The sequence below is a fragment of the Mauremys reevesii genome, linkage group 4, assembly GCF_016161935.1.
Source record: "Mauremys reevesii isolate NIE-2019 linkage group 4, ASM1616193v1, whole genome shotgun sequence".
In the NCBI taxonomy this organism is placed as follows: domain Eukaryota; kingdom Metazoa; phylum Chordata; order Testudines; family Geoemydidae; genus Mauremys; species Mauremys reevesii.
In genome coordinates this window covers 67849362-67875006 of record NC_052626.1, presented here as the reverse complement: position 1 = coordinate 67875006, position 25645 = coordinate 67849362, and the positions used below count along the sequence as shown (strand labels likewise).

The following is a 25645-nucleotide window of genomic DNA, read 5'->3' as shown; positions in this document are numbered from 1 at the left end:
AAACACAATTGACTGCTCTGCAAGACAGTGAACACCTCGGAAGTTATTGATTCTATGGAGTATTAGGCATTGTGCAGTTAGCGTCTCACACAGGCAGCTGATTTAATTAACTCTTTTGCACTCTATTTATTTGCATACTGGTCCCATCCACTTGCCCCCACCATTACAAGAACCAAGATCCATTAGCAATGAGGTTCTATGCTTATATCAATGATTTCTATATCTAACATGCTCAGTTTCCAAATATCACAAATTCTTGCCCTCAGTGACACCTGTGCAGTGTCATTTCCTTCAATGAGTTGGCACACGCGTAAGTAACTGGAACTACACTTCTACCATGATATAAACGCTGTCCTCGGGAGCCAAAAAATCTTACCGTGTTATAGGTGAAACCGCATTATATCGAACTTGCTCTGATCTGCCGGAGCGCGCAGCCCTCCCTTCCCCCCCGCCCCCCAAGAGCACTGCTTTAACGCGTTATATCCAAATTCATGTTATATTGGGGTAGAGGGGTAGTAGACTGTTCTGTTGACAATGCAGAAGTAGGAATGGAATCCAGCTCACGCTTTCATACTGTGCTGGCTCAGGAGAGCTAACAGGTATACAAAGCAATAAACACTCTTTGGGCACCAAGTCATCTGATCTGCCTCCAATACACCAGGGAGCTGATCTTTTGAGCAGGAAGATCCCATTTTCATAGAATTGTTTTTCAAAGTAGAATCAAACTTTCCTATAATCGCTTTTCAGTTGCTGAATGCGCCAATCCAAGTGCTAGGAAGAGCCCAACACTACAGCAGAGATGACTTACCACTAAGGAGGCAGCGCATTACAAGGCTTCAAGAGATGGCAAAGGATGCACATATGCCTGTCTCACTCTAGTTCTGTGAAAAGGTACCTCATAGCCAGGTAACCTGTCCCATCCTTTTTGCTCCAGACCCAACATTGACTTGACTGGCTAGTTCATGTAATTTGCACACAAGGCTAGCATAAAAGAATTGGCATAATTAAGTTAACAAATTTTGCTACATTGGACCTGGGCACACGTGATCTATACTTCCTACAGACCACAGCCACCTCTTATCTGCCAATAAGTCATTGTGAAAACAGGGAATGGCAGGTAGGCAATTCATAAAGCTTTTTTCAGTGAGGCTGAATTTATTGATCTCTCCCCTCTTTCCTCCCTTAGGCAAGATATTTTCAGTTTCAGTTGCAAGTTTAAGTTTTCTTCCTGGTTTGTCAAGCTAACTCAAGTCCCTCTTAATTTCAGCAAACCCAGGGTATCTGCTCCTTAACTTAAATCAAATTAAGCTAGTACCTTTCGCAGCTTCCCATAGTCGATGAGCTCTGGGCGATGTCTGTGAATCAAAGCACAGAAGCCAAGGCCATCCTTCCAGCTGTGAAAGAGACGGAAGACAGCACAATTAGCAGTGTTCAGTCAGGAAGACACATGGAGGGGCATGACAGATGGAGGCAAGACTCTGGGAGCCTAGATCTTTACTTTTGGGCTCATTAGCTTATAGCACCTTCTGTAACCCTCATCCTGCTCTCACTGAAGTCAGTGGCCAAAACTCCCACTGACTTGGTGTAGGACCAGGTTCTTAGTGCTGCCGCCTCCCTAATGCCAATTCTCACTCACCACAGAACTTTCATTGTTAAATAGTGCCCAGGGACTCAAGGGCAGAAGCAGAGCTTAGGGATGAAAAACATCTTCATATGCAAACCAAAGATCTTCTAGGAGAGGACAGATCAAGAATGAGGGGGAGTAATCGCTATTGGCGATGATCAGCGCTATATTTGCCCTCCCTCAACTTCCCCCCCGGGGTCCTCGGCATAGAATCCAAAGCTGGTGGGAGAAGGGAGGACAAAAAATAGACCAATATCAGAGTGGATAAAAATGGGGGGGGGGTTATTCTATTATTTAAATTATATATATAAAACAAATTTTTTTTTAAATAAACCCATTTAAAATGAAATCTCAATTTAATACAAAATAGGTTAAGGTCTAAATTTATTATAATCTCTTGAAATATTTAAATAAAAAATAAATATGCTGAATCAATGAGCCTCTATCAAAAACTTTAGGTAAAGGCTGCTTTTCTATACAAGGAAAGAATCCGGGGGGAAACATCCAACGTTTGAGATCAAGCTTTGTAAATATGGCACAATAGCTCATGCACTATACTAAGGGCTTGATCCTGTGGGGGTCCTGGGGCTGCGCTACTGGCTGTCAGAGACGGGCAAAGTCACCACAGGCATTGGGACCCAGCCTCTGACTCCAGGAGACACCATCATCTACCCCATCAGAATCACTCACTGAGCCCACCTGGGTGGTCTCATACTCCTATTTTATAGCTTCTCCCTTCCTGAGCTCTGATTGGCTCCGTTTTCAAAATTATGTATATTCTTATAACTCCTTCCATAATTCACCATTTTCTAACATGTAAAAATGTACAATTAATATGAATCTGACAATATTTAAGCTGTATAATTGCTTAAATAAATGTATACTAACAGTGTACCCTACTACGTAGCAAAAAGATGTACCCAATCTAGTGTGAAGGCTCGGTTTAGTTGTAAATCAATACATTTTAATAGTTATATCACCCGATGAGAATGCATTTTTCTTTAAAAAAACAAAAACAAACAAACCAACCTGAAGTACAAATAGAAAAGTTAATTAACACTGATTATTTAAATTAAGGCTTCCCACTTGATGATTTAAATCAATCCACCCTGATTAATACAAAAGATTACCTATATTTTGCCTTTGGAGAGGGATGGGCTTTTATTTAGTAGAACTCAAAAGGTGAAGGAAAAGGAAAACAAAACAAAACAAAACAAAACTGGCAATCCTAGTCAATTTCTCCTCCTCCTCAGTCTGACTATGACAGGATCATTCCGCACAGTTATGCTTTTAGTAAGGATTTGTTTAACCTAACTTTATACCACCACCCCCACTAGCAGGGTTTCCCCCTCCCCCTTCCATGGTGATACTTGCATAGCTTAACAGATCCCAAACTTCGACCATGTCTACACTAGAAAAGGTTTGCTGGGGTAGCTCTACCGGGAAACCCTCCTAATGTAGACCCAGCTTATACCAGCAAAAAAGTGCTTTTGCTGGTATAGCTTAAACAGGCTCCCCAAGCAAAGTGAGCTGTAACCGCAAAATCTCTGTTATACCAGTATAACTTCGTCTACGCGAGTGTTTTTGCCAGTACAGAAATGGTGTTTAAGAAACAAACAAACAAATCACCTCCCTAACTAACATTCCTATACAGATACAAGTTTCTAATATAGACACGACCTTAGGAAATTTATCCTAAAACTTTTTGTAGCTTCACTCAGGAAAAGTACCATTTCTTAATCAGCCTACAAACACCGACAGTGTCTTCAGTGGGCCTAACACTCCAAAGTATTTGACAAAGGCAGCATTTGTGCTTGGAGAAAGGGACTGGGAAGTAGAGAAACTGGGTCCTGTTTTGGGTTTTGCCACTGATTTGTTCTGGGACACTGGGCAAGTCAGTAGATGCTACTTTTCGCCTACATAATATCAGAACAATAACTAGTCTCAGAACTTCCTTGAGAGGTTATTTATGCCAGATGCTGAATAGTGTCAAGAGCCCTATGAACATACAAAGATCAGAAAGCCAAATACTATAAAAAACAATTTTTTAAATAAATAAATTACCTGATATGGAAATTCTGGATGTTCACATTTTTGTAGGGAGCTGTCTTCCTCTGACACCATAACAAAAGCCCTTCCTTAGCAGATGTCTCTAGAGAGAAAGCAAAGACACACACGGATTAACCTATTTTTTCCTGGAATTTTCTGATCCCTTGCATAGGCTGTAGAACAGTATTTCCAATTCATGCTGACCCAGTGTCTTTGTTAGAAAACAGCAGTGAGGCACTTAACTTCCTTCTTCTAGGGATGAACCTCTTATGCAGGTTTCTGATTTGTTACCATTATTTCTCTCAGGGTAGGTCTACGTGGCATTTTGGAGTTAGCTGCCTAGTCTGAGTCGACATTTCCGAGCAACACCATAGATCAGCCAGCAGGAAAGGTCATAGAGTCCAAGACCCATTGCACATTGCCAGGTTTCACCTTTGCCCCTTTCCTTCCACACTCCTCTCAAATACACTCCAAGGAGCAGGATATGAAGACTCCTCCCAGGATATCCATATCAAACCATGAACTGGCCATCAAGGGTGGTCAGAGTTCAGGGCAGCTTGGATCTCAGGCCCCATTGTGTCATCCAAGATATGTCCTCTGCTGATTCAGTTACTCCTGAAACGGGATCTCCTTTGTGGCAAGGAACACAGCTACCTGCCCCCCAACCAAAGCCACCTTCACTTGTTCTCGAACAGCAGATGGAGGCTCTGAGATTTACCTTCCACAGAGATATCCTGAATAGCAAAGCGAAGGATGATGGTCCAGATCATTCCAAGGGTCATTTTAGCATTTCCATCCACAATTTCTGCAGGAAAAAACAAAATCATTCTGTTGTGTGCACAAACCCCAGGGGAAGCCTGACATGGGGAGCTTTATCTTTTACAGATCTGAGAGCTGGACTTCCATCTGATGAACGTTTCCAGCAGGGTAAGGTTCCCAAGTTAAATGTATACAGCCCAGCAGGCTCTCCACAAGCTTGTCCACCCCAACCTCTAAAGCTGTGCCAATGGACCACAGTCTTGACCTGCCACACCCTCTGGTATGTTATGTGTGAGCTCTGCAGAGCTCCACTGATATATCTCAATTCCACTACTGAGCCTTTAAGTAGAGCTGACAGTATAACGGCCTGTCTACATGGGAAAGTTATATCGGTATCTGTTACAGAATGCATTCAAACCGCTATAGCTATACTGGTGTAATTTCCCAAGCCGACACACTTATTTCAGTACAAGAATGCCTTTTTCTGGTTTCGCGTATGTCATTTAGAGCTTGGTCTATGCCAGGCCTGCACAATATACGGCCCGCAGGCCGCATGTAGCCTGTGTGGGCTCACTGTGTGGCCTGCGGGGGCTGAGTAGGCAAGCGGTGGGGTGGGGCAAGCCAACGGCTGGCTGGCCGGCTGGCCAGCGGGCAGGCGAGGTGGAAGAAGCCAATGGCAGGCTGGGGAGTGAGGGTAAGCCAGCTGCATGGGGCGGGGGCAGCGGCAGAAGGTAAGAGGCCAGCAGCAGGCAGGCAGGCGAGCTAGCAGCGGGGGGAGCAGGCGAGCCAGCGGCGGACAGGCAGGTGAGCTGGCGGGGGAGGAGGGAGAGGAGGGCTGAGGCGGCGAGTGGACAGCGGGGGTGAGTAGGCGAGCTGGGGTGGGGTGGGGATGACGAGCCGAGTGGGCGGGCAGTGGCGGGGGAAGGTGGCTGAGGAGGCGAGTGGGTGGTGTGGGGTGAGTAGGTGAGCCAGAAGGTGGGTGGGTGGGAGGATGACGAGGCAAGCGGATGGGCAGTGGCGGAGGGGGGGCTTTATACTTGGGGGGGGTGAGGAGGCGAGCAGCGAGTTGGTGGCTGACCTGTTCTACTGATCTTGTCTCTCATAAAAATTGGTCCTTTTACTGCTTTTCCCTGGGCTGGGCGTTGTCCCAATGCTGCAAAGAGGGTGTTCCCAAAGGAAGGTGCTTGCTTCTAACCCCCTAGGCCATCAGTATGTCTGCTCTTCTCTAGTCAGCCCACTTGACAAGTTTGATTGTCCTTGGTTTGGCTCCCATCCCCTCTCCAAGGGTTGCAGCTGTCTGGAGGTGCTCTAAATCGGCTTCGGTACCCAATGACTGGAAGTTAGCTAATGTAACGCCAATATTTAAAAAGGGCTCTAGGGGTGATCCCGGCAATTACAGACCGTTAAGTCTAACGTCGGTACCGGGCAAATTAGTTGAAACAATAGTAAAGAATAAAATTGTCAGACACACAGAAAAACAAACTCTTGAGCAATAGTCAACATGGTTTCTGTAAAGGGAAATCGTGTCTTACTAATCTATTAGAGTTCTTTGAAGGGGTCAACAAACATGTGGACAAGGGGGATCCGGTGGACATAGTGTACTTAGATTTCCAGAAAGCCTTTGACAAGGTCCCTCACCAAAGGCTCTTACGTAAATTAAGCTGTCATGGGATAAAAGGAAAGGTCCTTTCAAGGATTGAGAACTGGTTAAAGGACAGGGAACAAAGGGTAGGAATTAATGGTAAATTCTCAGAATGGAGAGGGGTGTTCCCCAAGGGTCAGTCCTGGGACCAATCCTATTCAATTTATTCATAAATGATCTGGAGCAAGGGGTAAACAGTGAGGTGGCAAAGTTTGCAGATGATACTAAACTACTCAAGATAGTTAAGACCAAAGCAGATTGTGAAGAACTTCAAAAAGATCTCACAAAACTAAGTGATTGGGCAACAAAATGGCAAATGAAATTTAATGTGGATAAATGTAAAGTAATGCACACTGGAAAAAATAACCCCAACTATACATACAACATGATGGGGGCTAATTTAGCTACAACGAGTCAGGAAAAAGATCTTGGAGTTATCGTGGATAGTTCCCTGAAGATGTCCACGCAGTGTGCAGAGGCGGTCAAAAAAGCAAACAGGATGTTAGGAATCATTAAAAAGGGGATAGAGAATAAGACTGAGAATATATTATTGCCCTTATATAAATCCAAGGTACGCCCACATCTCGAATACTGTGTACAGATGTGGTCTCCTCACCTCAAAAAAGATATATTCTAGCACTAGAAAAGGTTCAGAAAAGAGCAACTAAAATGATTAGGGGTTTAGAGAGGGTCCCATATGAGGAAAGATTAAAGAGGCTAGGACTCTTCAGTTTGGAAAAGAGAAGACTAAGGGGGGACATGATAGAGGTATATAAAATCATGAGTGATGTTGAGAAAGTGGATAAGGAAAAGTTATTTACTTATTCCCATAATACAAGAACTAGGGGTCACCAAATGAAATTAATAGGCAGCAGGTTTAAAACAAATAAAAGGAAGTTCTTCTTCACGCAGCGCAGTCAACTTGTGGAACTCCTTACCTGAGGAGGTTGTGAAGGCTAGGACTATAACAATGTTTAAAAGGGGACTGGATAAATTCATGGTGGCTAAGTCCATAAATGGCTATTAGCCAGGATGGGTAAGAATGGTGTCCCTAGCCTCTGTTCGTCAGAGGATGGAGATGCATGGCAGGAGAGAGATCACTTGATCATTGCCTGTTAGGTTCACTCCCTCAGGGGCACCTGGCATTGGCCACTGTCGGTAGACAGATACTGGGCTAGATGGACCTTTGGTCTGACCCGGTACGGCCTTTCTTATGTTCTGCCTTCCACGCCTTCCTCATTCATTCAACAGGGCAATTGATTACAAAAGGGGGCAGGGGGAGGGAGAGATCTTATTCTACTTCTAGCAAAAAGACATTTTTCTTTTACCTTAATTATACTACCTTAGGGGCCCACTATAACATATTACCAAGGTTCAATACTGCTGTTTTGGCGGGGCGGCGCTGGGGAAGGAGGGTTTGTTTCCCCAGGGCTGGGTGGCGCTGGTGTGTGTGTGTGTTTCCGCGGGGCTGGGCGGCGCTGGTGTGTGTGTGTGTGTGTGTGTGTGTGTGTGTTTCCCCACGGGGCTGGGCGGCGCTGGTGTGTGTGTGCGTGTGCTTCCACAGGGCTGGGGTGTTTCGGGGGGGCTGGTGAGTTTTGGCCCTCAGCTGTTTTCTTTGGAGTAATATGGCCCTTGCTGCTTTACGAGTTGCGCAGGCCTGGTCTATGCTACAAAGTTTTGCCAGCACAGCTATGTTGACTTGGAGTCTGGTCCAAAAATCCCCCTTGCTGACATAGCTATGCCAGCAAAAGCCACAGCGTAAATACAACTATGTCGACAGGAAAGCGCCTTTGTCAGCACAGCTAATGTCATTTGAGGAGCTGAAAGCTAGCAGAACTCTTTTGGGCAACATATACATTGCATCTCCACTAAGGGGCTTTGCTAGCATAGCTATGCTGGCCCGGGCTCTGTAGAGTAGACAAGCCTTTAGAATCTGTTCAAGCTAAACTGAAAAAGTTTATCTTAAAAAGTTACTCATATCCCAGAACAAGAGTGGCCACGCAGGGGAGTTATACACCTGATAGAACTACTGCAGTTTAAAATATCGGTATAATTATACCAATGTAACTGGTGAATCTTTCCTGTGTAACTAAACCCTAAGAGCTAGTGTTGTGGTGTGGACAAATCCCCACCAAGATTACAAATGAAACATGGCTGGTTCCTGGGTAAGTGCAGGTCTTCAGACTGCATCCATGTAGGGCTACTTTTAGATATATAATTGCCAGAAAGCATCAACAGCATGTCACCATCAAAGCACATACATCTCAGCTGAAGGTGCAGCAAACGGCACATGTTATCCTCCACTCAAACAGAATATTAACTTAAGATGTGAAACAGATTGTACTTTATTGCTCACTGGACCCTTTTGCAATGCAAATCAGCAAGTGATCAACAACTCATGGGCTTTAGAAACAGACCCTATGCATGCGTGAGACATAATAGGTTTAGAATTTGGGATGTAAGTTCTGGAGAGTAGCAGCCGGTTCAGAAAGGGTTTGCAATTGCTTGTGGATTAGTGCCAAGTAATACAAATGATGTACCAAATAGCTGTTTCTAATGCTCTGACCCTTGACAGGTAAAAATATTCCATAGGGTTTAAGAGGAAAACATTGTCAATGTTTTAAAAAAAGCCACTTTAGGATACCTAGCCTCTGTCACTAGTACTAGAGATTACAAAACTGAAAGAATCACATATAATGTATGCCACCAACTATTTTTGGACAGTGAAACTAAGGCTGTGGCTACACTTAGCACTTCAAAGCGCTGCCGCGGTAGCGCTGCCGCGGCAGCGCTTTGAAGCGCTAAGTGTAGTCAAAGCGCCAGCGCTGGGAGAAAACTCTCCCAGCGCTGTCCGTACTCCACATCCCTGTGGGGAATAACGGACAGCGCTGGGAGCACGGCTCCCAGCGCTGGGGCTTTGACTACACTGGCGCTTTGTAGCGCCGCAATTTGCAGCGCTGCAGAGGGTGTGTTTTCACACCCTGCTGCAGCGCTGCAAATTTGTAAGTGTAGCCAAGCCCCAAACTAGTCAATTTATCTTTTTTGTTCTACTGCTATTTCCTGCATTGCATGGGAAATGTTGAAGAGACAATCAACTTTAAAATGACTAGAAAGGTCTTTCTAATTTAAGACTTCTAAAGAAAAGGGTTGGATAAACCTATTGTTTTGGGCCTAAGCTACTAGAATGCTAACAAAAGAGCTGGCAGGGTTAGTTTTTACCCCTGTGCAAACCTCTTGTGTAGCTGCCTCACACTGGTGCAAGCGAGGCTTGCACTGGTTGCAGCTGCTAACTCTCCTGATTTTATAGTGCGATCCACAATACTTGGCTTTTTTCTCATAGCCAGCTACTGGAGTCATGGGATTGCATGGGAATCTTGGCTTTCATTTTAAAGAAAGAAAGAAAAAATTAAGCCCTTGTGGTTGCAGATAAAAGTTGGAAAGTATGATCTCTCAAGGTTCCAAAACCAGAAGGCAAATAAAGAGAACTCCAAATCTATTATGCTGGAAAGCTCATGATTTCAAGCCAATCTTGTGACTTTTGAATGCATGAAAAGTTGGCAATGTTGCTGTTATGACAATCCCTCAAAGTACAAGGGTAAACCTCATTGATGCAGTCCCTGTTTTGCAGCGGAGAAGCACGTCTCCATAAGGGTTTGTACTGGTAGAGATTTCCCAATTTTCGACAAACCCTAAAACAGATATGCTGTTACATTCTCCTCCACCCTTCTTCCCCACACGTCTCCCCACTCACAACACACTAATGGACTATGGTGCCTTTACTATCCCAATGTGGAATGGAATCTTTGTAGTAACAGACACTCACTGCCCAAGAAAAATATACATAGAACTTTTTGTTACAGCACAAAAGAGCATGACCATGTGTTGTATTCACACTCCTGACAAGTTTCCACAAGCAAGTTTGCCCGTTGCTAGATTTCCTTGCAAATTAAATTCCTGCAGGATTGTTTTAATTAGTTGGTTGTTTTTTCTGGGGGGAGAGGTGGAACACAAGAACAGCCATACTGGTTCAGATCAATGGTCCAACTAGCCCAGTATCCTGTCTTCCGACAGTGGCCAATGGCAAATGGTTCAAAGGGCATGAACAGAAAAGGGCAGTTATCAAGTAATCCATCCCGTCATCCAGTCCCAGCATCTGGCAGTCAAAGGCCTAGGGACACCCAGAACATGGGAGTAGCATCCCTGACCATCCTGGCTAATAGCCATTGATGGACCTATCCTCCAGGAACTTACCTAAATCTTTTTTGAACCCAGTTATACTTTTGGCCTTCACAACATCCCCAGGCAATGAATTCCACAAGCTGAGTGTCCGTTGTGTGAAGAAGTACTTCCTTTTGTTTGTATTAATTTCATTGGGTGACCCCTGGTTCTTGTGTTATATGAAGGAGTAAATAACACTTCCTTATTCACTTTCTCCACACCAGTCATGATTTTATAGACCTCTATCAGCCCCCCGCCCCCAGTCATCTCTTTTCCAAGATTAAAAAGAGTGGGACTATTCATCTCTCCTCATATGGAAGTTGTTCTACACCCTTTTTCATTTTTGTTACCCTTCTGTGTCTCCATTTCTAATACATCTTTTTTAAGATGTAGTGACCAGAACTGCATGCAGTATTCCAGGCGTGGGTTTACCATGGATTTATATAGAGGCATTATGATATTTTCTGTCTTATTATCTATCCCTTTCCTAATGATTCCTAATATTCTATTAGCTTTTCTGACTGCCACTGCACATTGAAACAATGTTTTCAGAGAACTATCCACGACTCCACAATCTTTTTCTTGAGTGGCAACAGCTAAATTCCATCATTTTGTATGTATAGTTGGGATTATGTTTTCCAATGTGCATTACTTTGCAATTATCAGCACTGAATTTCATCTGATATTTGGGTGCCCAGTCACCCAGTTTTCTGAGATCCCTTTGTAACTCTTTGCAGTCAGCTTGGAACTTAACTATCTATCTTATATACTAACTTTGTATCATCTGCAAACTTTGCCAGCTCACTATTTACACCCTTTTCCAGATTGTTTATGAATATGTTGAACAGCACTGGTCCCAGTACAGATTCCTGGGGGACACCACTATTTACCTCTCTCCATTCTGAAAACGGACCACTGATTCCCACCCTTTGTTTCCTGTCTTTTATCCATGGGAGGACCTTCCCTCCTATACCATGGCAGCTTAATTTGCTTAAGAGCCTTTGGTGAGGGATCTTCTCAAAGGCTTTCTGAAAGTCCCAGTACACAATACCCCCTTCTCCTCATGTTTGTTGACCCCCTAAAAAGAATTTTAATAGATTGGTGGGGCACAGTTTCCCTTTACAAAAGCCATGCTGACTCTTCCCCCAACAAATTATGTTTGTTTATGTATCTGATAATTCTGTTCTTTACTATAGTTTCAACCAATTTACCTGATACTGAAGTTAGACTTATTGGTTGTAATTGCCCGGATCACCTCTGGCATCACAATAGCTATCCTCCAGTCATCTAGTACAGAAGCTTATTTAAGTGATAGATTACATACATCCCACAGTTTGAGGAAAGAATCAAAAATATGAAATGAAATAGTTTACAGCAAGTTTTTCCAGTCCTACGATATTAGTATTTTGAAGAGCTCCAGAACACAGTCAATTTAAAGAAAAAAAACCACACTTCCCTTTGAGTATTTTTGTACTTTTGTTACAAATGATGTCTACAACCTGAGATGTCTGCAGTTCAGAAAGAATGAAGGAAAATAGCACTATTGTGTTGTTTGTTTATCTGGTGCATCTGACAGCATTTTCTGTGGGTTTTTCCAAAGCAAGAGGAGAGAAACATTTGGAAAAAAACCAACTAAGATTGTAAAGATCACAGGAGTTGGCAGGAGTACACAGGGGAAGGTTTAAGACCTGAAACTGCTGCTAGCTTTTTATTTTAGTTGACTCCAGTTGAATTTATGGCATCTTTTAATCCTAAAAGTGCTTTACAAACACTAACAAAAATCAACCAATATGAGGTAGATAATTCATATAACCATTTTAAAGACTTTCTGATACAATTTACATAATTGCTGCTCTGAGCAAAGAGCGGGCAGGCAGGCACCCTTCCCTTCTAGAGCCCAAGTACATCCTCCAGCACCTTGGGTACAAATTTTGCCAGCTTGCTGAAAGAAGCCAGTGGTCACACCTACTCCAGTGAAGCTATCTGATCCTAGCCCATTCACTCTCCTGTTGTCAGTAGCTACCGGTGTGGTGCTCTGCTCTTGTTCGATGATGATAACAGTCGACTGCGTGCGTGTTCCCTCTGTGTGCTGCCCCGGCTCTGCGCAGATAGCTGACACAGCAAACCCCGAAAGAATCCCCAAAGACCACAGACTCTAGTAAGGTACAAAGGAACCCGAGCCAGGTGTATTGTCAAATGAAGCACAGTAATAGTTTCCTATAGACTCTACAGGACATACTATGAATGTGTGCCCCCGGGCAATTGACACAGCTCAGTCAGTGGTTGAACTTTCCACTGCCCCCTAGGCTGGCCAAAGATGCGCATGACAGGACCTACTTTTATACAGTTACAGGACAGATTACTCATCCATACTGATGTACTGAGGTACAGCCCCTTGGCTCATTAGGGTGCTGTTTCCCCTTTGATCATGTTGTTCCAGACATACAGATCTATCCATTATGCTGTCCTGTCTTTAAGATGCACCTGCCTGTTCCTTGTTATGTCTATGGAGTGTCCTGATGTCATCTTAGCACAAGTTCCTCTTCTCGCTACTTCTGTGAGTGAGGCCTGCCTCTAGCTCACATCCCAGCTTTTGCTTAGCAGTGCCTGGAAGTACTTTGGTTCAGGCTTCAGGCCTCAAACTAGGCCTCTAACACAAGAGTTTATGTTTCAGGGCCTCATCTTACTACATCTCCTATAGCTGTGTTTCTATTGCCCAAGATACACTGCAAGTTCATTCCACTATAGGATTCATGTGGTGCCCTTGGACTATCGCTGCTTCTAATATAGGGGAGCAAAGCTCACAGTGCAGCAGGGAGTTGCTGGTTCTATACTATAAAGAGAAAAAACAATGAGGAGTCCTTGTGGCAGACTAACACATTTATTTGGGTATAAGGTTTCGTGGGCTAAAATCCACTTAATCAGATGAGAATCTTTGACACCACAGAAGTTACAAAGGAGTTAAATGTAACCAATTAGAGCAACCTCACACTTGTTTAATTAAAGACTCTGGATGTTTGCTGCCCATCAGCCCAGCTAACATTGAACAGTTTGAGAGCAGTTTCTATGTGACATTATAGGGCTCATGATCAGATCAGAGACTGCCTCCTGCTGTGGAACCAATTGCCCGATTATGCTTTGTAACGCTCTTCTGAGGTGTGAACTCTACAAAAATTATTTGCGCGCTTCCGCTAGTAACACCAAGTGGCTGTTCTAAACCGCAACTGCAAGTGCATGTTATTAATGTGACTTAAACTGATCTATCCTCATATTGAATGTGAGACGAAAACAGATGAGGCTTTGCTGCTAATGGCAGGAAATGTTTTGCACCAGTAAATGCGCTTCCATCTGACTCCCATTATTACAACATGCACTCTTAACAAGATAGGCAAAAATTACAGCACCTCCATCCATTTGTTTGGCAGCCAATTAAGGGGCTGACAAATATTCACTCTTCAGGAATAAGACTGGCTTGCTCTGGAGATCTGGAGTTTGAAATGCCATCACCCTTTTCATATGCATAATCCAGGAATCCTGACCCTCTGGATAATATAATAGGTACCATGCTCTCTTCTCCTCTCCTAACCTCAGTGGTAAGAAGCAGGGTCAAAAGAATTAATTTTCCTGGCCATTTATGTATGTCACCCACTAGAGCACAGCCACTGGAAAAGCAGTTTGCTACTGTCTGGATAATTGGCAGGATAGGAAATGATATAATTAGGAAGTTAAATAGACACCACTCTGCTGACGAGTGTCCATCAACATGCCAGCACTGATCAAAATGAGGCACATTAAAGGCAATGAGCCCTTAGGTCACACCCACGTTTTATTTATCTTAACTGGCCACAAATAAAATACAGAACAGCCTCCAAGTAGAGGTTTATAGGAGGCACACTACTACTGATGGACTGGGACAGATCAATCCCTAGGACAGATCACTGGGCAACAGCGATGTGGGTATGCATGCCACACAGTCCTTTCACCTGCTCTCCCAGTTGCGGAAGGCAGGAGGTGGAGATAAAGATAACCCTGTTTTGTAAATGCTGAAGTGCAGAGGTCTCCTTGCTTTCTCTTTCCCCTGCTCATGAACTGACACAAACCCTTACTCTGTCTGTCATCTGCATGTCTGCGCTGTCCAGGATTTAAGCAGACATCTTGCTCAGATGGCACCTTTTATATTGTTGCACTCCTTGAGCTTGATTTGCATCTCTCTTACATTGATGTAAATCAGGAGCAACTCCACTGAAGCCAGAGTTACACTGGGATAAGCAAAAGAAAAATCAAGTCTCACATGTTTAAGAAACGGATTGTTGTCTGTCTACACTGGAGATGCAAGTACGGTAATGCAAGTAGTGAGGAGTTAATGTTGGCCCTGTTGAACTTGACTGAATCCTGATGATATACCCAGTGTGAACTCTATTACATCAAAGGGTATGCCTACACTTGAGAGTTGCAGCGCTGGTGGAGGCTTTCCAGCGCTGCAATTAGTAACTGTCCACACCTGCAGGGCACATCCAGCACTGCAACTCCCTGGCTGCAGCGCTGGCTGGACACCTGGGTCTGCTTGGGGTATAACGATTGCAGCGCTGGTGCTGCAGTGCTGCTCGTAAAGTGTGGCCACACACCAGCGCTGTTATTGGTCTCCAGGGTATTAGGAGATATCCCAGAATGCTTTTAACTAAATTACTCTCTTTGTTTTGTTATGATGCCTCTCTTTGTTTTGTTGTGAACTTGGGACTCGGGGAGCTGCTTATCTAAAAAACAAACACAGCTCCTGTTTGCTGTGATCAATCTGTAACTGGCTGTGAACAATCAATTGAGATAACCCACTACCTTGCTGTGAATGAGGCAGGCAGGGGGATGAGTGTTTGCTTGAGGAGAGAAGCAGCAGGGGGCGGGGCGGAGAAAGGGAGTCAGTTGGAGCAGCTGCTTATCTGGTCTGCAGGCTGTTTGCAGTTAAGAGTGAATGAGGGGTCGGGGAAATTTTCAGATTTTGCAAGGCAGGGAGCTGATACACAGTGTCGGCTCCAAAAATCCACTCTCTCTCTCTCGCCCGCTCCCTGTCACACTACGCCTCACCCCACCCCCCTCTTTTGAAAAGCACGTTGCTGCCACTTGAACGCTGGGATAGCTGCCCATAATGCATCACTCCCAACAGCGCTGTAAATGCTGCAAATGTGGCCACACTGCCACGCTGGTAGCTGTGAGTGTGGCCACACACCAGCGCTTTCCCTACACAGCTGTACAAAGACAGCTGTAACTCCCAGCACTGCACACCTGCAAGTGTAGCCATACCCACAGAAAGACCTCTGCAGAATGAGATTTTTAGTGTCAGATAGAGAATCATTTGGAAGCCACCCATGGCTACAACACCCTTGACCCAGATTTTTACAGCTGTCTTGTACTGCAAGTGAACCGATCAGACGGCCTCCAATTAAATCATTTTTAAAGGTTAATAGTGATGCTTGAGGTTAATAGTTGAAGATAGTTGTAAAAGCTGTGGTTAGGTTTCACTGGTCATTCTGTCTGCTTATAATGCATTTCATTCAGTTTGGACAAGGAAAAACAGCCAGCTCTGTTATTGTTTATAAAGAAGTCAGTTCCACTTTCTGGTTCACGTGCACCAGCACAATGCTACGTTTGGCTTGTAAATACCAGAGAATATTTGTTAGAATGTAAGAAAAATAGCACGGAAAATATTACTATTGGCCTTGTGTCTGATAAAACCAAGACTGACCCACCCCCACCCCACCCCTGCTGATTCCCACCCCCAGGACTTCACCTCTGCACAGGGCTGGAAATAAGTACAGGGTGGGCTCACTCACTGCTTGCTCCCTCCCCCACCTAGAGCACCAGGCCAGGAATCAGTGTGGGGCTCAGCCCTCGCCAAAGAATATTTTCACCAGTCGCCCGTGCCTGACAGTTTCCCATGGATTTTTTCCTGGGCTTGCTTTTTTGGAAGGGGGGGAAACAATTCTGTCTGTCTAATTTAATAAATAGCTCTAGACACAGATATGGGCAAGAACAAACTGCTGCTGTTTAATATTTTATATACATGCATATACATACACACGCACACACAGACAGAGAGGGCGCGCGCCCCTGGGTATCATTTCCTTTGGATGCCACATGGCAGCCTTACTCTGAGATGGAGGGGTGGGGGGACTGTTTTAGGGTGAGAAATGCACTTGCCTGGCCAAAGTTTCCCCCCTTTTGTAGTAAGTTACTCAGATAATTTCCTAGCTCAGTCCCACCTGCCTGAGGGGTTTATGGCTTGTTTTCCCTGAGCTGTGTTAGTAGCATTTTGACTGCCTCATTGGTTTTTATTTTCTAGGTTGCTGATGTGATGACTTTTTGAATTCTTAATTTAGGCTATTAAAATACATGCACCAGAAAAGCTCATAATCCCTTCAGTGGGCAGAGTTACTGTCACACCAGGGACATTAACAGCAGAGGACCTTTTTTAATGCTGATGTATATGCATTTCACTTAGCACCTAGACCACCTACATCTTCTTACTCCATCAATTGCAGCATAAGAGCACCCACAGAGTCGGCGTGGCTGGAGCACCCACAGGGAAAATTTAGTGGGTGCTCTGCATCCACTGGCAACCAAGCTCCCCTCTCCTCACCTCTTTCCTCCCCCCCAGTGCGCTGCGTTCCCACTCCTCCCACTCCCTCCCAGTGCTTCCTCTCCCCCCCCCCGCCTAACAGCTGTTTGGAGGTGCTTTGGACTTTCCGGGAGGGAGGGGGAGGAGCGGGGATGTGGCGTACTCAGGGGAGGCAGCGGAAAAGAGGTAGGGCAGGGACTTGGGGGAAGAGGGTGGAATGGGGGCGGGGCAAGGGTGGTGCATGGGTGGGAAGAGGCAGGGCAGGGAGGGGTCAAGCACCCGTCAGGCAGAGGGGAAGTCAGCGCCTATGAACTGCAGTGGTTTGGGCTACGCCTCACCACACCTACTTTACTGTACTTTACAGGTTGCGTGGTGGTGGTGGTGGTGGTGGGTGTGGGTGTGGGTCCCCGTGCAGAATGCTGAGTCCAGCAAAACTCAAATGTCTGAAAACCAGGATAGGCACAGTTAAGGCAGCCCATACAACCTTAACTCTATCCTCTTTCAGCAATGTCTTAACATGCTCTGTTAACCAACACACACACACACACACACCCTCCCTCTACAGCTGCTGAAATGTGCAAGCTCTTCACCTCCTTTTACAGCCCATTCACTCTCACCCACAGGATTCCAGCTAACATTATTAAAGGACAAAAAAGAAAAGGTTGCCCACCCCACTGTCCCTGTGTTCCCCTAGAGCTGGCAGTAGCCAATGGGAATTATTTGGATACACTCCGGGTGCAGTCAGCATGCCTTAACTCTGCTTTTCTTGATTTTCAGAAGTTTGAGTGTTACTCAACTTAGCGTTCTGCAAGGGGACCACCTACCACCAAGCAACCTTAACTCTGCATTAACACAGGGCTTGTCTACACTTAAAATGCTACAGCGGCACTTCAGTGAAGGAACTACCTACGCCGTAATTCTCCCATTGATCTTGCGCCGTCTTCAGAACACCTCTCAAACCATGCTGCTGACCCGTTCAAAGCGTTCCCTCCTCCAACCTGACCCCCTCCCCTACTATACCCTCGGCCTCGCACCGCAAGCCCTGAAGTCTTCACTCCCTGGGCTGCAAACATTTCTATTGCAGTTACCTCCCATTCCTGTAACCACATTCACCTCCAGGGCCTGGAGTGAAGGACAATTATGTTACAATGGAATAGTGTTGTGGTACAGGAAGGTTGGAATGCAGGGTGATTGCAATCCACTGGCAAAACTAGAGGTGCAGGGGTTCTGGTACTTTGGCAAAGCTAGAGGTGCCATGCCCCCAACCTCTCTCGCCTGCCTACCATCCATCCCCCTCCCTCTCCCTTCACAGCAGCCCCAAATGCTCTCCCTCTATTCCCCCACTCTTCAGTCCCCAATATTCCGTTCCTCTCAGGAATCTTGCATGTGCCTATTTTTTCCCCCAACACTTTGATTACATTCCCCCAATACAAAACTGCCACCACGACTCACAAAACTATAACTGATGTCAGGTTGCGTCTACAACTCCTTTTATCTTGGGTGGGGGTCTGATTAACTTATCCTTCGATATATTAAATGAAGGGTGAGTTCACAGCCATCAAGAGGCCTGTGATTCACCCAGTAATTAGTGCCTTTCAGTTTAAGAGTACAAGGTAGCACAAGGAAACCTTTTCGGGTGAGCGGGGGGAGAGGGGGGAAGAACGGGACCCAGCCTGTAATTTAGGAACCCATTGGTCAAATTACCCCAAATATGGATCACTAACAATAAGCCCATGCCCCCCTGAGGCACACCAAATTTCATTTTACAGCACTTACAAGAGTAAAGTTTAAAGCATATATATATTTGCAGGAATTGAAACCCTCTAGCCATTTTTTGGTATTGGCGCATGCACACTGTAAAAATGGGCATTATCTGAAATAACACTCTCAATTCGGGTCACCCAAAGATTCTGAGAGAGCCATGCACTACCTTGGGTAAAACACCAAAAGATTGAGACCATTTTGACCCATAGCTCATCAATAGTTTGATCACTAGCCCTGTGCAAAAACACAGACCTATACACATTTTTAAAAATAGCTACTGGGGGGAGGGGCTTGTATCTCCAGAATCCGTGGCTCAAACAATTCCAAATCCTATTCTTCACCCTCCTAAGACCACTCAAACATTCAAAGAAATCTAACTAAGCATGTCAATTTTAGAGGTCTTAGGTCAACTTTTAAACAGATCTCAGGATGCAACCCTAAGTATAGCGGTGCTCCCTCACCACTTTCGATAGTTATATTAGTGGGGTCTAGCTGAAATACAACTTCATGCTCATGCCGTGATCACTTCGGCTTGGTTATAGCTTGTGCTGTCATTAAAGAACATGTACCAGCTTTCTGAATGGAGATCAGCCAATCCTCAGTCCTAACTTTCAGCACCCCCTGCTACCTTAGTCCCAGCCTCCCCACAGATTCAGACACTGGCACATATAGACCAAGGAAGAATTTAAATTATTACACCAGCTAGTACCACACTAGTTTTGAGTTGATCTTTGTTTTCTGCACCTGCTTCACCTGAGGAGAGGCTCTGACAATCATAGGGTTTCCACAGTCTTGTACCAGACAGTTTTAATCTGCACCACATTTCTTCAGAGTATCAGCAGGAACAGCTCTTTTGATTATCATAAGCAAGGCCATTCCCTTGATGGCATCAGAAGCCAGATATTGGTTGGGGCAGCAATTTGGCCAGCTGTAATCCTCACCCTATTGGTAAAGCAAACAAAATGGAACAAAGGCTACCTAGCTGCCAACCAGAAAGGGAGGAGGATGCAGATATCTTTCAAAGAAATAAGAGATGAAGGAAGTGGCTCAACTAAAAAGGAAGGATGAATTGTGGCCAAGTCAATGGAGGCGGCAATTGAGGAGATCTGGGTGGAACAGTTTTGGGAAACTGCCTATATGAACTTACGAATTCCTGTATGATTTTATGAACTCTATTTTCTTACGTTTCAGAGTAGCAGCCGTGTTAGTCTGTATCCGCAAAAAGAACAGGAGTACTTGTGGCACCTTAAAGACTAACAAATTTATTTCCGCATGAGCTTTCGTGAGCTACAGCTCACTTCTTCGGATGCATAGAATGGAACACACAGACAGGAGATATTTATACATACAGAGAACATGAAAAGGTGGAAGTATGCATAACAACAGGAAAAGTCTAATCAATTGAGATGAGCTATCATCAGCAGGAGGAAAAAAAACTTTTTGAAGTGATAATTAAGATGGCCCATAGAAGGTGTGAGGAGAACTTAACATAGGGAAATAGATTCAATTAGTGTAATGACCCAACCATTCCCAGTCTCTGTTTAGGCCAGTGTTAATTGTATCTAATTTGCATATTAATTCGAGTTCAGCAGTTTCTCTTTGGAGTCTGTTTTTGAAGTTTTTTTGTTGCAAAATTGCCACCTTCAAGTCTGTCACTGAGCAGTTAGAGAGGTTGAAGTGTTCTCCCACTGGTTTTTGAATGTTATGATTCCTGATGTCAGATTTGTGTCCATTTATTCTTTTGCGTAGAGACTGTCCGGTTTGGCCAATGTACATGGTAGAGGGGCATTGCTGGCACATGATGGCATATATCACGTTGGTAGATGTGCAGGTGTACGAGCCCCTGATGGCGTGTCTGATGTGATTAGGTATTTTTCTTATACTTCTTCCACTAAAGATGGTCACATTAGATTACATCATCCCTGTTGTGTTAAGGAGGCGGTGGGGGGGGGGTGACACATCTAAGCATCTGTCCCTGAACTCAAGTGTCATTAAAGACCATCAGTAATTGATTAACCTTGCCTTAACAGAACAATGGAGACTACTGGCCAAAGACTCTTCACTTGCTGATGACTCAGCTTGCTGGCAGCTGCAGCTCAGAGGTCTGAGCAGAGAATGGAAAAACCCCAGGGAGGAGACAAGGTGTTAGAATCTTCTATTAAAAGAAATCACTCTCACTAACAAGGAGAGACCAGAAGAGAAGACCTGGCAGGAGGAGTGGTGGGGGTGCAGAAGGATCCTGGATTCCCTTTGAGACACTAATACCCAAAGGACTCTCAGGAGGAAACTGAGGGCGGGACTTGAGTGTTTGTGTTTCTTATTCTTCCGTAGATCTGTATATCTCTGTGTCATGTCTACGAGCAAAGTGTGTGGGCTTAGAGGTGCCTTTGCAAAGTCTCTGTGTTACTTGCTTTAACTGTCACAAAGTCCCCAAAGGGTGAAACTGTAAAGTAGAGTACACCCCTGCAGATGGATTTCTGGAGAGGGTATGAAAGCTCTACTAGTGAGACTTGGGTGGGGGGGTCCACCCTGATCTTGGAGCTAACGCTGCTGAGTCCACATCCCAAGTAGGGGTACTCGCATTGGAGTCTGTACTCCAGGAACGTGCCTGCAAGGCCAGACTCTCAGACAGCATCTGGATGTTGCTCAGAGTCAGTAAGCTTAAAACACATGGGATCCAAGGTTTGGGTCCAAAACAGCAGCCTGGTGACAGTCCACAAGGGGGAGCTCATCCTGGGCCCAATACTGGGTTTAATTCCTGACTCTATCACATGCTTCCTTTGGGGACTATAGCCAAATAATTTAGTCTCATCTGGTAAATGGGGATAATAAACCTCGATAACTTCATCTAAGTGTGTGAGGATAAATCCATAAATGCTTTGGATATGCTCAAATACTACAGGAACAGTGGCAATATAAGTGCCTAGATCAGAGATGAAAGTAAGCCGGTACAGTACAGTACGGTACGGCGTACTGGCAAGAGCTGTGGAGAGCCCTGGGCCCTTTAAAGCGTTGCCGGAGCTCCGGCAGCCGGGCTCAGGTGGGGTTTTAAAGGGCCCGATGCTCTGATCACTGCGGGGAGCCCTGGTCCCTTTAAATCCCCGCCGGAGCTCCAGCAGCCGGGCTCCTGCAGTGATTTAAAGGGCCCGAAGCTCCGCAGCAGCCAGAGCCCCGGGCCCTTTAATTGGCCCCTGAGTCCCGGGGCTCCCAGCCGCCTCTGCAGCTGGTAGCTCCAGAGAGATTTAAAGGCCCTGGGGCTCCCAGCCGGAGCCAGAGCCGGAGCCCCAAGACCTTTAAATCTTGAAAGGCCCCGCCTCTTCCGACTGAGGCCACGCCCCCGCTCAGGACTCTGGCGTACCGGTAAGTCCTTTAAGTTACTTTCACCCCGGCCTAGATGGAATCTAAATACAGGACTAGTGAGGAGGGACAACCATGCCATGGAGTTGGAATCCAGATCAGTAGACAAGTTGTTTAGTTTTGCAGTATTCAGAGCATACATCCTCAACTGAGACCTGAAGGGGTCACTGGTTAATAACATGTACTGCAGAATCCTTGGAAGAAGGGTGCCATAAGAACAAAAACTCCCTTGAAGTGCAGGAGGTTGACATTATACCCATTTTTACAGACTGGTAAAAACTAAGGCAGACTAAGGCCACAGTTTTCAAAAATATATTCTTGTTTTGGGTGCCTCCATTTTTGGCCACTCAGTTTTTGACCACCAAGACCTAATTTTTGGAGCTAAGAATGTAGGAACAGCCAGACTGGGTCAGAACAATGGTCCATCTAGCCCAGTATCCTGTCTTCTGACTGTGGCCAATGCAAGGTGGTTCAGCGGGAACGAACAGAACAGGGCCAGTGACCAATCCCTTGCAATCCAGTCCCAGCATCTGTTAGTCAGAGGCCTAGGGATACCTAGCCTAGAGAATGGGGTAGCATCCCTGATCATCTTGGCCAATAGCCACTGATGGACCTATCCACCATGAACTTCTCTTTTTTGACTCCAGTTACACTTTTGGCCTTCACAACATCCCCTGGCAATGAGTTCCACAGGTTGAATGTGTGTTGTGCAGATAAATATTTTTTTCTTGTTTGTTTTAAACCTGCTGCCTATTCATTTAATTGGGTGACCCCTGGTTCTTGTATTATGTGAAGGAGTAAACAAGAACACTTCCTTATTCTCTTTCTCCACACCAGTCCTGATTTTATAGACCTCTATCATACCCCCCTACCTTAGTCATCTCTTTTCCAAGATGAATAGTCCCAATCTTTTTAATCTCTCCTCATTCGGAAGCTGTTCCATGCCCTTCTTCATTTTTGTTGCCCTTTTCTGAACCTTTCCCATTTCGAATATATTGTATCATCTTTTTGAGGGAGCTGCTGGTGCTCAGCACTTCTGGGGGTGGAGAACAAGCACACTTTTGACAATTCAAACTGAGCATCCACACGACTGGACATTTGGGCTAAATAACTTTCCCAGTTCTGCAACAGGTTCGTTGCAGGGTCTTAGGCAATGTACCCAGGAGTCTGGCTAATCGCCTTATGAATTAAACCAGAGGGCATTACTTCATATAGTAGAATAGACAAGAGAGCAACAAAAATGAAAAAATGGGGGGAAACTATGGAGAAAAATTGTCCCCCCAAGAAGAAATGGATCATTCATTTTGTAACATAATAAAAAAGTAAACATTAAGAATCTGAATAAATAAGTAAAACTATATACTTGCTTAAATAAATGTGCATCTTCCTGATTAGCAAAAAGAAGCACCAAATTTAGTGTAAAGGCTGTATTAAGTGGCAAACCAATACCTTTTAATTGTTACCAGCCAATGAGAATCAGCCTCTCTTTAGGAAAATAACAAAAGTACAAATGCAAAACACAATTACAACTGATTATTTAAATCAAGGTTTCCTGCTCACTGATTTAAATCATGATTAAAATTGGTGATTAAAAAAAATTTTTTTTTTAAATTCACTCCACTCTGGCCTCTGCATAACCTCACCACCATTAGACCAAGCCCCTTCTCCACAGACTGTACTGTCTAAAACAGCTTCCTCGTCTCTCCAATTCAAATCTCAGTTGAAGGAATCTTTTCTCCCACTTCTTAATCTTGCTCCCCTTGTATATAACACCATATTCCAAATATTCATGGAACAGTTTTATTTTTACAACATCTTTCATACATGAAATATTTATAGCCTCTCTAAACATTGCCACTGAGTCAGAACAGGAGAGTCAGAATAAGATAATTCTTTCCTGGGTGCTGGCTGGTGAGTCTTGCCCACATGCTCAGGCTTTGACTGATCACCATATTTGGGGTCAGGAAGGAATTTTCCTCCAGGGCAGATTGGCAGAGGCCCTGGAGGTTTTTCGCCTTCCTCTGCAGCATGGGGCACGGGTCACTTGCTGGAGGATTCTCTGCAGCTTGAGGTCTTCAAACCACAATTTGAGAACTTCGATAACTCAGACATAGGTTAGGGGTTTGTTACAGGAGTGGGTGGGTGAGATTCTGTGGCCTGCGTTGTGCAGGAGGTCAGACTAGATGATCATAATGGTCCCTTCTGACCTTAATGTCTATGAGTCTAAGTGTATGAAGAAAATGGCAAGAAAGGCACAGACCCCTCAACGCTGGAACAACACTGGCAAGTGGGATTTCAGTCTTCATCAAGGGGCCCAAAATGTTTCTTCCCCCCGTCCCCCACCCTTGCCTTACAGAGAGAGGCATGAGCTAGGTTATAAACAAGGCTATAGAGTAATTGGGGGGAGGAAGGTGGTGCAGGGGAGAGAATGTGGTGTGGAGTGGGGGAAATAACATATTTGGACTGGGTCTAAAACTGAGGGAGCTGCCAGTCCACCCATCATCCCCCTCCCCCTCCAGATTTTGAGCGTTAGAGGCATGTATTGGCTCCCTTACCTTCTGCTCCAATAGACACCAGCTTCACTCCTTTGCTAGCAATGAAATCCAGGGCCTTGTTCACATTGGAGATTTTGTGCACTCGCATTTTGCCTCTTTCAGGCTTAGCCAAACGTTCACCTAGCCAGAAAGGGGGGGAAAAATATACAAAACAAATTGGGAACTGCTCCATTCCACTCTCCCCACCACCAGCCCAAGTAGGAAGATCTAATAAGATAATCCCAACGCTTGATCCAAGTCACACGTTCTTGCCCTCAACAGTGAAGATACAGCACACGATCTTTTTGGTCACTTCTTGGGAATTCTAATAATTGATGCACTTTGTTGACTCCTTCCCACAAGAAAATCCCAGCAAATACAAAGAGCACCCTTGAAGAGACCCTTGTTTGGGGGAGGAGAGTATTACCATTACCACACCTCAGGCAGTTATTGGACTAGGCCACTCCCCAAAACCTTTGATGCATGCTCTGGAGAGCATATCAACCATAAATTACAGTAACTGGTCTGTGCCCCAAAACTTGCTTCCCCATGTACCAGGTCAGGATCTGAACTGTGGGAAGGACAGGGCAACCTCTCATGAAACCTCTCTGCCATGGAACTCACTGCTGCCAAAGATCAGATGAGCCCAAGCCTTGCCTTTTTTAGGACACGGTGTGAGACATCTTTCCGCAGGCTCTGTGCAGCTAGGTGCTGAATGACCACGACTGCATATGCCAGGAAGGAAAAAAATCATCTGGATTTCTCCTCTTCTGTGAGCAGCCTCTGTGTAGCAGAGGTGGGCTTGGCAAAATTTGATTTTTTTTTTCTAATTTTGACAAAAATTATCAATTTTTATTTAAGAGGTTTTTTCCTTCTATTTGTAACTATTTTTATTTTTACAGTTCTGTGGAGTAGCACTGGGGTTAGGATTAGGGCAGTGCTGACAGCGGGGCTGCAGGAGGCTCCCTATATGGCTGAGGAGTCCAAGACCCCAGGGCTCAAGGTGCAGGGAGACTGTGGTCATCCTGCCCCAGCAAAAAAAGAGAGACCTGTGGCTAGGTCTGTAAGTAGGACCCCGAGCCCCCAGC

General features: G+C 45.0%; 1 protein-coding gene across 4 annotated transcripts in view; it reads right to left on the bottom strand.

Annotated features, from left to right (window-relative positions):
• Positions 1–25645, bottom strand: part of ACTN1 (actinin alpha 1) — a 142780-nt gene that overhangs the window by 47009 nt on the left and 70126 nt on the right. For all 4 annotated transcript variants that reach the window (XM_039534963.1, XM_039534962.1, XM_039534960.1 and 1 more), the window contains exons 3-6: positions 24579–24698; positions 4392–4478; positions 3689–3776; positions 1316–1394 (exon numbers count right to left, since the gene is read on the bottom strand). In XM_039534963.1, the coding sequence (XP_039390897.1) occupies positions 1316–1394; positions 3689–3776; positions 4392–4478; positions 24579–24698 (374 nt within the window). The remainder of the gene's footprint in view (positions 1–1315; positions 1395–3688; positions 3777–4391; positions 4479–24578; positions 24699–25645) is intronic.